The sequence below is a fragment of the Sesamum indicum genome, linkage group LG5, assembly GCF_000512975.1.
Source record: "Sesamum indicum cultivar Zhongzhi No. 13 linkage group LG5, S_indicum_v1.0, whole genome shotgun sequence".
NCBI classification, from domain to species: Eukaryota; Viridiplantae; Streptophyta; class Magnoliopsida; order Lamiales; family Pedaliaceae; genus Sesamum; species Sesamum indicum.
The window spans coordinates 6,615,277-6,625,481 of record NC_026149.1 but is presented as its reverse complement, the minus strand read 5'-3'; the positions used below and the strand labels follow the sequence as shown (position 1 = coordinate 6,625,481).

The window sequence follows — 10,205 nt, the reverse complement described above, 5'->3', positions numbered from 1 at the left end:
AAGTCGCAGTTAGAAACTACAACTTGGTGTCGTGATTTCAAACCACAACACCGTTATTTTTTTTAAAAAAATAATTTTTTGATTCGAGTCGTGTTTTGACGTTATATTATTATTAGGTTATTAAAATAAATAAATTATATTAATATAATTTATTTATTGTTTTATTAATAAAAAATTAATCCTAATTATTAGAATATCATTAAAATCAGAAGATACAATAATAAAAAAATATTTATAATTATATCAAATTTTAAAAAAATTGGTATAATTTACCCATAATGTAACTAATTCAATTATTTAACATCACAATGGGACAATTGTCATGTGGGTCCGTCCTACATTATGACATCCCAACCCAATCCAATTCTCACTTTAAAATAGTTGAGAAGATGGGTATCCATTTCTGCCGGTCGGGTCATACCAGTCCAACCAATGACAGCCAGCCACGTGTCCGGACTCCCAGCCTCACTCCACCCACCTATCCTGCGCCATCTCGCGTTATATATAGTCGTCGCCAAGATATTAAACGTCACTCCTTTGGATTCAAAGCAAAGCCTGCAGCAGCCTTCGCTTACAATATCAGGTACAATCAGTCTCTCAATCTGTTGTTACCGTGTGCGATTTCTTGCGGTATGTTGGATCTATATCAGTATCAATGTATCTTTAGTCGTGGTATCCGCCAGTGCTTTGTCCAAATTGTAGCATGCAATCCGAGTGAGGAGGAAAATTATGTGCTTCGTTGATCAAGCGGATCTATGAGTTTGTGAGGAAGGTGGAGAATTGTATTTCATTTTCTCTGCTGTAATATCTGTAGTTTGGTGGAGTTGACTGCGCATTCTTAGTTCAGTAAATTTCTCGTATTTGTGGAGGTCTTATGCTCTTAGTTGTTGTTGATTTTATGTCAATAGGCATGATTGTTTAGTAAGGTAAGGTGAACAAGTGATCTGACGCCAATAATTTTTGTAGAAATTAAGAGAATGAGAGTTTCTTTTTTATTATTATTATTAAGATATTGTTCTGTGAAGATCAAAAGATGTCTTTTTTCCCTTAAGTATGTCGTTCTAGTCTTTGACATTAATTGTGGTCATGTTCAGGAAATTTAGGAAAGGACTCGATGTTGGTTCAGCTACTGCTTTTATCATCTATTCTGTTGACCTGTGTAAGCAACGGGAACGCTGGTGTGACTAGTTCATTTATCCGTAATGAGTGGCCATCCGTCGATATTCCCCTAGACAATGAAGTTTTTGCAGTCCCTAAGGGTTATAATGCCCCACAGCAAGTAAGTGTGCTTGTTTCCCAGTTGTCTTATAATCTCACTGGAAAGAGACAAAAGAGTTAAAATGGTGTACGATTAAACAATTTAGGGAGCATGGGCTGTTTTTTGTCTCTCAAGACAATCGGTTTTGTTTCTACACACTTCTGCTTTTCACTGTACAAAAGGATTTACTGAGAATGTCATGATCAAGGCTTGTTGTAACATTAGATCACAATATAGAACCATTGTCTTTCAGGTGCACATTACCCAGGGTGATTATGATGGAAGGGCTGTTATAATCTCATGGGTAACAGCTGATGAACCTGGGTCCAACCAAGTTCGAGTTGGCTTATCGGAAGGGAAATATGATTTTGTTGCAGAGGGGACAGTGCACAACTACACCTTTTACAACTATAAATCTGGATATATTCATCAGTGTCTGGTTGGTGATCTTCAGGTAATTGTGTTAAAATGTGTAATTTGGAGTGACACTGGTGTCCGGATTCTATCAATTGAAGCAGCCTCTTTAATTTTAATAATTTGGATTGAAGTATGTTAGGTTCAGATATACAAACCCCCTCCCAAATCTTCGAACATCAATAACCAGATAGACAACGTACTTCGGGTTATAGTCTGTTCTACATAACCCATTCTCTTCTCACTGAGATAGGTGTTTACTTTTTCAGTATGACACGAAGTATTACTATGCAATTGGGGATGGTGATTCTTCTAGAAAGTTCTGGTTTAAAACACCTCCGGAGATCGATCCAGATGCTTCTTACAAATTTGGAATAATTGGTAAGTGTCTCTTTTTTTCCAAGTCTTGTTCTAAAAGATACCTACTTGACAGATAATGAGCAGTCAGTTGTATTAAATCCAGGTATAAATATGTTTGCTTAATCAAACCTGCAAAGAAAGAGAAATCAAGCACCAAAGTTGGATATTACAGATCAGCAAAACCACTTCTTCCCTTTGGTGTTGACACATTGACCCTCTCATTTTTAGTTCTTCATCTTTGATCTCTCACATCTTTATTATGGGCTTTTACCAGTGATTTCACTGAATATGTGCTTTTTATCAATATGAAATGAACGGCCTAGAGTATAAGTGGTTCATCACTTAGGATCTCTAAGAAGATCTTCTTAAGTTGGAAATATTTCAAAATATGACCTGTTTCACCCTTTATTCATAGGGAAGACACGAAGTAGATGCCTCATATAGCTCATGATTTGTAAAAGGAGAAACATCCCCACCACTCTACCACTTTGCGCACCTTCTTTAAAGTTCTCTGACAACAATCACTGACATATCAGAAGTTGGTTTAAATTCATGTTGTTTTATATGCTATAAATGATTGTTTCTTGAAAGTTTTGGCTGTAACTTGTGACTGTTATCTCTTGCTTACTGTAGGTGACCTTGGTCAAACCTTTAATTCTCTTTCAACTCTGAAGCACTGTATGCAGACCAGTGCACAGACTATCCTATTTGTTGGAGACCTTTCTTATGCTGATAGATATGATAATCATGATGTGGGTGTCCGCTGGGATTCTTGGGGTCGTTTTGTTGAACCCAGTGCAGCATATCAGCCATGGATCTGGTCTGCTGGAAATCATGAAATTGAGTACTTTCCACATATGGTAAAGTCTAGAGACATGTTTTCAGTTTCTTTTTCTTCGCTTGTTTTTCAGTGTTAGAAAGAGACAATCAAGAATTTGATTCAACTTACGATTCTTATATAATTTTCTTAATTCGAACTGTTTTTGCTCTGGTTTCCTTATGTGCCAGCTTGATTATTATCTCGAGCATTTTATTCCTGATTTTGAAAGGTTTACCTGGTGATATATGGTTGGATGGATATTAATCACTTCTTTGTGGTGTCAACACTTCTTGTTTTGGAAATTTAGCCTGAATTCAGCAAAGACGTCAATTCTTTGAGGAAACTGAAGGACTTTATCCCAAAGAACCTGTGTCCTTTTCCATCACTTTTTTTTTTTTTGTGGTTGGGCTGAATGAGATTCCTCAGTTTCAGATATGTAGAAACTGTTATTCTTTTGGACTCTGTATGAAAAATGGGAGGAGCCATTCTTTAGTTTCCTTCAAGTGTATTTGATGTCAAGGACGAACCATTTGTTTCCCTCCTATCATTATCTCATTGTCTCCATTTATACTTACATTCTGATGACTTATTTCAAATTCAAAATATATGCACAACCATAACAAGTTTATGCTTTCTGGTATCTTAGGGGGAGGTTATCCCTTTCAGAAATTATCTTCACAGATATCCTACACCTTATCCCGCTAGCAAAAGCAGCAGTCCTCTGTGGTATGCAGTGAGACGGGCATCTGCTCATATTATTGTCCTGTCCAGCTACTCTCCATTTGGTAATTTAGTATTTCCAAATTTGCACTATCTTTTTTCTTTCATTTTGATTACATAGTATGATTTATTAATGTGCTTGAAGTTGCTTATCTTGTTTACAGGAATAATTTTGCATATAATTGTTCATTTCTGGAGCTTTAAGTGTTCTCTCCTTGTATTGCTCCTCTTTAATACACTACTTGTAAAGTAGCAAAGTATTCAAGTTTCAAGATTCACCGTCTTAGTCCGTCTTTTCTACTTATCTTGGAAAGTTTAATGTAAAATATCCCCTTGGTGCATGACTGAAATATAATTTGATCTAGGTGACATGGGAACCTACTTTTTGGTGCATGATCAAAACTTCTAGGTTAGACATCAGTGACCAAGCTTTAGTCATTGTGATAATACCATTAATCATTATGTTCATGGTGATGCTTTTGGATTAGTTTACGTTATTGAAAAGTGAAGTTATGGGCAACTGAGCTCTCTCATTTTCATAGGCTGGAATAACTTCCGAAGAAGTAGCTCTTAAAACTTTGCTGTGATGCATAACAATTTGACTTGTCTAGTTTTCATAAAATTCTCTGAAGCTTTCCTACAATATAAAGGATAATATGGTGGATATTGTGCTTGATACTGAAACGCTTTTTGCATACCTCACTATCATGAACATTCTCAGACTAAATCCATTTATATTAGCAAATTTATTTATATGATTCTCTCCTTCCATTGCACGAGTAATTTAGATCTTGGTCAGACTAGAGTAAATATTGTTGGATGGTTTTTCTGGGTAAACCATGTTCAAGATCCTCGTATATTGTGCTGATTGGTATGGTATGAAACTCTGTCATAAAAGAAAAGCTTGCTGCCAGGCTATGAATAACATCATGAAGTAGCTATCACCATGACTTCTAGAGAATGACCTGAGCGCTATAATCCTTTGAAATATACCACTAACTTTTACTAACTACTAAAACTTTTAGCATTCTTCCAGTCAGCTACTTATCTTTGACCTGGTGGAGGTTTGCCATCATAGCTATACATCATATTTTTCCATTTCTTTAGCTGCAAATTCCCGAACAAATCTAGAATAGAGGATATGGATTTGGTTTTTGGTATAAAACTTTTGTTCCTTTGAACAAGCGAATGTCATTTCCCAGGACCTAGGAAGTTGCGGGAAATCTGGATATTCTTTTGTGTGGCAACGGAGGGAAAAAGGAAAGTATGGTGTAAGAAATCCAAAAATATTCAACTTTTACCTGTTTTGTCTGCGGAAGAGGCATGATTTCCTGCATTATGAGAAACAAGAAAAGAAAGTAGAACAGAAAAAAACAACAGATTCTGCAATACATTTTAAGCACCAATATCTTAAGCTTCCTTCAAATTTACAGGAAACATAACCCATGAAGAGATTTCACTCTCTTTTCCTCCTTATCTTCAATTGCCTTACTAAATATCTTCTTGTCTAAGACAAAACTATGGAATACTCACAGAGTTCAAGTTGTAATTATTAAACCACAGAAGAAAACTAAACGAGTCCCAAACACCTATTTTTCTCTTGGAATCTGTGTATTTAAGAGAGATTGTTTAGAAGTTTCTGAAGATCATTAGGATTGTATATATCTTTTATCTTATTTGTGGTAACTATGTTTGGTAGGTAGATCAGTGATTTGTACTTACCTTTACATCCATCTTTATATATATTTCATAGATATGCTCGCATTGAAGTTTTGGTTTAAGACTTTAATATCTAAAATGCCCTTGAATTTCCATGTCTAAACCTTATTCTGAAATTCACCCTAATTACATAACACGGTACTGAAAGTTAATAGCCTTTATATCTTACGGAGATCTTTTCCATGAAAATGTAATATGAATCCATATTATAAAGCTCTCGCTATTTGTGCATGCTACGAACCCATATTATAAATCTCTCTCTATTCATATAGTGAGATCCCTCAATCAATATACTGTAGGGTGTGTCACCCCAGGTTTGATTGGTCAGCTCACTGTCTGGAGGATCTTTTTCTAATAAAATATTGAATTTAATGGTTCTTGCTTTTAGTAAATTTCCTTCATTGCTAATATTATAGTTTTGGAAATCCAGGCATCCGTTAGTTCATTGGTATGTGGAAATTAAGCATATTCTTATAATGCACTGCATTTTTGTGCTGTTTTATAGACATGGAAAACCCGCAACAGAAACAATGCTGAAAAGCCCCAGTGCACAATACACACAAGTAGCTATTTTTCAAACAATAAATTGTTGTGTTCTTTTTTTTCTATTTTCTTTTTTCTTTGAGGCAATAAGTAATAAGTTGTTGTGTTACTAACTTGACCCTGGTTTTAAGTGAATGTTTCTTTCATGCTATTATGTCAATTTGCCATTGTAATGACTAGACGTAATTTTAAGCTTATTACATACTGCATGATCTTTTTTATTAGAATTGATGTTTCACGCATCTTATCTTCTGTATTCCTTTGTAATGACAGAAGATTTCATCTATATATTTTTTTGATACCTGGAACTCTAACAAAATAGTCATATGGAAACTGTAAAATTTTCTTCCTTCCATCTTGAACATGAAGAAGAAGCCATTTATGCTCATTGCACAAATAGACCTCTCGAATAGTAAACTATCATATCTGGATAGTCATCACATGCATTTGCTTGTTAAGTTTTATGTCTACTTAATTGCTTATATTTCTTGCGTCTTGATAGTTAAATATACACCTCAGTGGAGATGGCTTGAAGAAGAGCTCAAAAGAGTTGACCGGGAGAAAACTCCATGGCTTATTGTTCTGATGCATGCCCCGATTTACAATAGCAACAATGCTCATTTCATGGAAGGGGAAAGCATGAGAGTTGTTTTCGAGAGCTGGTTTTGTCAGTACAAAGTTGATGTTATATTTGCTGGTCATGTGCATGCTTATGAAAGATCGGTTTGCCTCTTCATCCAATTTTCTCTTTTTGTTATGCTTGATCCGTCCTTCAAAAGTCTGCATTCCATAAAATATATATAATATCATGCACAACCCTCTCTTGGCTTAGCCTGCATCGATCCTCTCAGCTTCAAAGTATTTTTTTTCATTAAATAATAGTGAGAATAGCAAAAGTGCTCTCTTTGCATTCTAAACGAACTGTCATATTAGTTACTAGTTTATGCGGAACCTGAACAAAGATATACTCAAAAGTGTTGTACATGGAGGCCCTATGTCTCTCAACATCTGAGTTTTCATCACTTAGAACGAGAATGCTGCATGAAACACCTTTTACTCTGTATACTAATGATTCTTTATCGTGATAATTTCAGTACCGCATCTCCAATATAAGACCAGATAGTTCCAATCCTGTCCCCGACAAATCAGCACCTGTTTACATAACCGTTGGTGATGGAGGAAACCAAGAAGGCCTCGCTAATAGGTCAGCCTAAATTTTGCAGTGGCTCATACCAAGTTAACCATAGGCTTCGGACTATTCTCCATATGTCTTATGTATTTCTTGTTTCTGTATGACATCAACAAAATTTGTTGGCTCTGCAGATTTAGAGATCCCCAACCGGATTATTCTGCTTTCCGTGAAGCCAGTTATGGCCATTCCACACTAGAGATAAAGAACAGAACTCATGCCATTTACCATTGGAATAGGAATGATGAAGGCAAGAGAGTACCAACAGATTCGTTTGTGCTACATAACCAGTACTGGTGAGCAACACTTCGACCTCCAGCGCAGTATTATGTTCACAAAATCAAATTTCCCACCATCAAACCTTATCCCGGCTAACAAAATTGGAGTTTTCTCTCATTCGTAACGTCTGTGCTGAATAATGTTGATTCCCATACACTTCTCCGACCATAACTGAAGCATGTGACCATCGCAGGGGAAACAATCGTAGAAGAAGAAAACTAAAGAAAAACCATCTCCATTCTGTCGTGGCCACTTTGCAAGTGGGAGAGAACTTGGATTTGCTTTCCATGGGCATGTAACTCTCTCTGGACCCAGCAGCCGTCAATCAACTCTCGTTATAAGTGACCAGTTTGGTTCTGATACGAATGCTGATGGTTCCTCAGGGAGAGATGACGATTCCAAGATTCTGCCAGAGGATGCTCATTTCTGTGTCTTACAGTATGGAACGGAGATTTCGAATAAAAAGGTAAGCTTTTGATGATGTTCCTGGCTTGATTTTGGTTGAAACTCAGTTACCCTGTATAAAAGATGATGAAGATGAATAGGTACTGAACCAGTCTCAACCTATTTCCTGTGTTGTATTTTATTGTGTTGATACCGGACAAGTTCACCCTATTAATTCAGTATCTGCTTGTGTACAATCAAGTACTCATCATCTGATACAGAGCATAATTGTTGAGAGAAGTCCTTGGAAGTTAATTTTTGGTGAGTCAATGTCTAAAGAAGATGACAAGTATAATTGAGTAATTAATTCTGATACTCACTCACATATTTAGGCTTAATTTGGCCTGGCCTTGCTGCTATAGTATATACTTGATTATGAGAAGATGGATCACTAGTAAACTTGATTTTGCATAAACGATTTTAGTCAAAGAGGCTATGTGTTTGTGAGTATAAATTGGGTACCATCTTTCAAGATTTCATTTTCTGATTCTTCTCTTAAAGAATATGAAGTTTGGAGTTTGATAATTTAAAGGAAACTTTACTTGGATTTCCATTCCAACTGGAATTTGTATAATGTTAGTTTGTGAGCTTAGGCACTTATAATTCTAAAATAAAATTATTTATAATTTTGACTTAGAATTTGAGGGCTTGAAGGTGGAATTGTCACTTGAATCTTTTCAAAATTAAATTGAATATTTATTAATCATTAGTTTGAAGAGTTAGCACCTATAGTCCTAAATTGGTGGGCGTTTTTTTGACGAATGATTTGATCTTCGCCTTAAATGTCTTAAATATTCTTAAATTGATGACTTTGTAAAGAGAATTCTTTAGCCTTTACTCTCTAGCTTTAATTGTCAATCTTCGTCTTGTGTCAAAATGGGCTCTATTCACCTCTTTATATAGGTGTTTTAAAAGAATCAATCATAGTATATCTGAATCACTTTGATATTATTTATTTATAATTTATTTAAAAAAATAAATATATCAAATCTTTATTATGATATATTCGGTTGCAAAGCATGACTTGATTTATATGGGCACTCGTACGACTTGATTTAATGATAAAATATATAAATATAGAGTTAATTACTCTTAGGTCATCTCTGAAATTGCAAATTTTTCCCCAAATCTTTTATAAAGTTATACTTGCATTTCTCTAAGAATTCTCCCCCTCCCGTTAGAATTGGACAAGAAATATTGACTTTTGCAAAAATAATTACATGAACTTTTAATTTTATCCTTTATTCAATATTAAAATATTATAATTATACTTGTAAGCAAATAAATGTAATATATATATAAGTCAAAATAGTGTAAATGTAACAAAAGAAAAAATTATTGACTGTAGCACGAGCATAACTGAGGCATTACCATCATCACTGTCACCTTTATCTTGGAGATTGCGAATTGCAATGATAATATATGTTATCTAAAACAAAAATTGGTATCAATTTGATTGAAGTAAATGAAGTACTAAGAGAACATACAAAAAAATATGTATTTTGAAACCAAAAATAAACATTGTATATAACTAATGAGGTTGAAAAAGAATGTTCACTAAAATTTGTATAGAGTATTAGTAAATACTAACATTACTATCCGCTCTCATGATACAAATAGATTTGTTTTGATACTTTAAAAGGGTTTAAAAATCTAGTTTTTTATTATTAATAATTAGGGTAAAATATACTTACTTTTTTTGAGGTTTGACATAATTACAAATACGTTCTCGTTGTTTGAAAAATTACAAATACTCCTTTGATTTTAACATCAGTTTAACAATGAGCCCATTTTGTTATATTTTCATTTAAGTTTTGTGTTGATCTGATAAAAATGCCGTTTTGCATTATAAACTAAAATTTTCTAAAATATTTTTATAAACTCATATTCCCTATGAAATATTTATCTACCCCCATCCTAATTTTTTTATTTTTTAAAAAATTTAGTAAGGGTAAAACAGTAATGTTCACTTCACCGTTTAGGGTTACATAATTATTTTTCGTTTGAGGGAAATATTTATAATTTTTTAAATAACGAGAAAATATTCATAATTATGCCAAACTTCTATAGAGATAGCTGTAATTTACCATAATAATTAATAAACAATTAGTATAACATCATGAACCGATTTACTAAAGCTACTAACAAGTCATTGATAAAAACAAAATAACAAAAGAAAAAATTAGAAAGTTGGATAACTAATGTTACAAAAAGAAGCAATAGGTTCATAATTAGAAAATAAAATATTAAATAAAAAAATAGGGTTAAAAATAATTGCACATCAACATACTAGTTCTAAATTTAATTTCAATTGTATGATTATATTCTCTACAATATTTTTTTTGTAAATTTTATAATAGATTCGAGTTTTTTGTAGAACAATAAAATATATTTATAGATAAGAGTTGATAGTTTTTCATGAATTTTTTACTTCGTTGTTATTTTTTATGTTTTTAATT

General features: G+C 33.7%; 1 protein-coding gene across 2 annotated transcripts; it reads left to right on the top strand.

The window, feature by feature from the left end:
* LOC105162153 (bifunctional purple acid phosphatase 26) lies at positions 409 to 7,986 on the top strand. 2 transcript variants are annotated; one of them, XM_011080120.2, is made up of 10 exons: positions 409 to 583; positions 1,095 to 1,279; positions 1,512 to 1,712; positions 1,942 to 2,053; positions 2,666 to 2,892; positions 3,499 to 3,637; positions 6,337 to 6,557; positions 6,929 to 7,038; positions 7,158 to 7,319; positions 7,496 to 7,986. In XM_011080120.2, the coding sequence occupies exons 1-10, from the start codon at positions 433 to 435 to the stop codon at positions 7,599 to 7,601; spliced, it is 1,614 nt and encodes a 537-aa protein (XP_011078422.2). In that variant the 5' UTR covers positions 409 to 432; the 3' UTR covers positions 7,602 to 7,986. The 2 variants fall into 2 exon arrangements, with proteins under 2 accessions (XP_011078422.2, XP_011078423.1); XM_011080121.2 differs by lacking the exon at positions 409 to 583 and adding an exon at positions 627 to 772.

Bases quoted from the DNA above. Each gene is read 5' to 3' on its own strand.
- LOC105162153 (XM_011080120.2), top strand. From the start codon at position 433: ATGACAGCCAGCCACGTGTCCGGACTCCCAGCCTCACTCCACCCACCT. The intron at 2,893-3,498 runs GTAAAGTCTAGA...CTGGTATCTTAG, and splicing joins TTGAGTACTTTCCACATATG to GGGGAGGTTATCCCTTTCAG. The intron at 7,039-7,157 runs GTCAGCCTAAAT...TTGGCTCTGCAG, and splicing joins CAAGAAGGCCTCGCTAATAG to ATTTAGAGATCCCCAACCGG.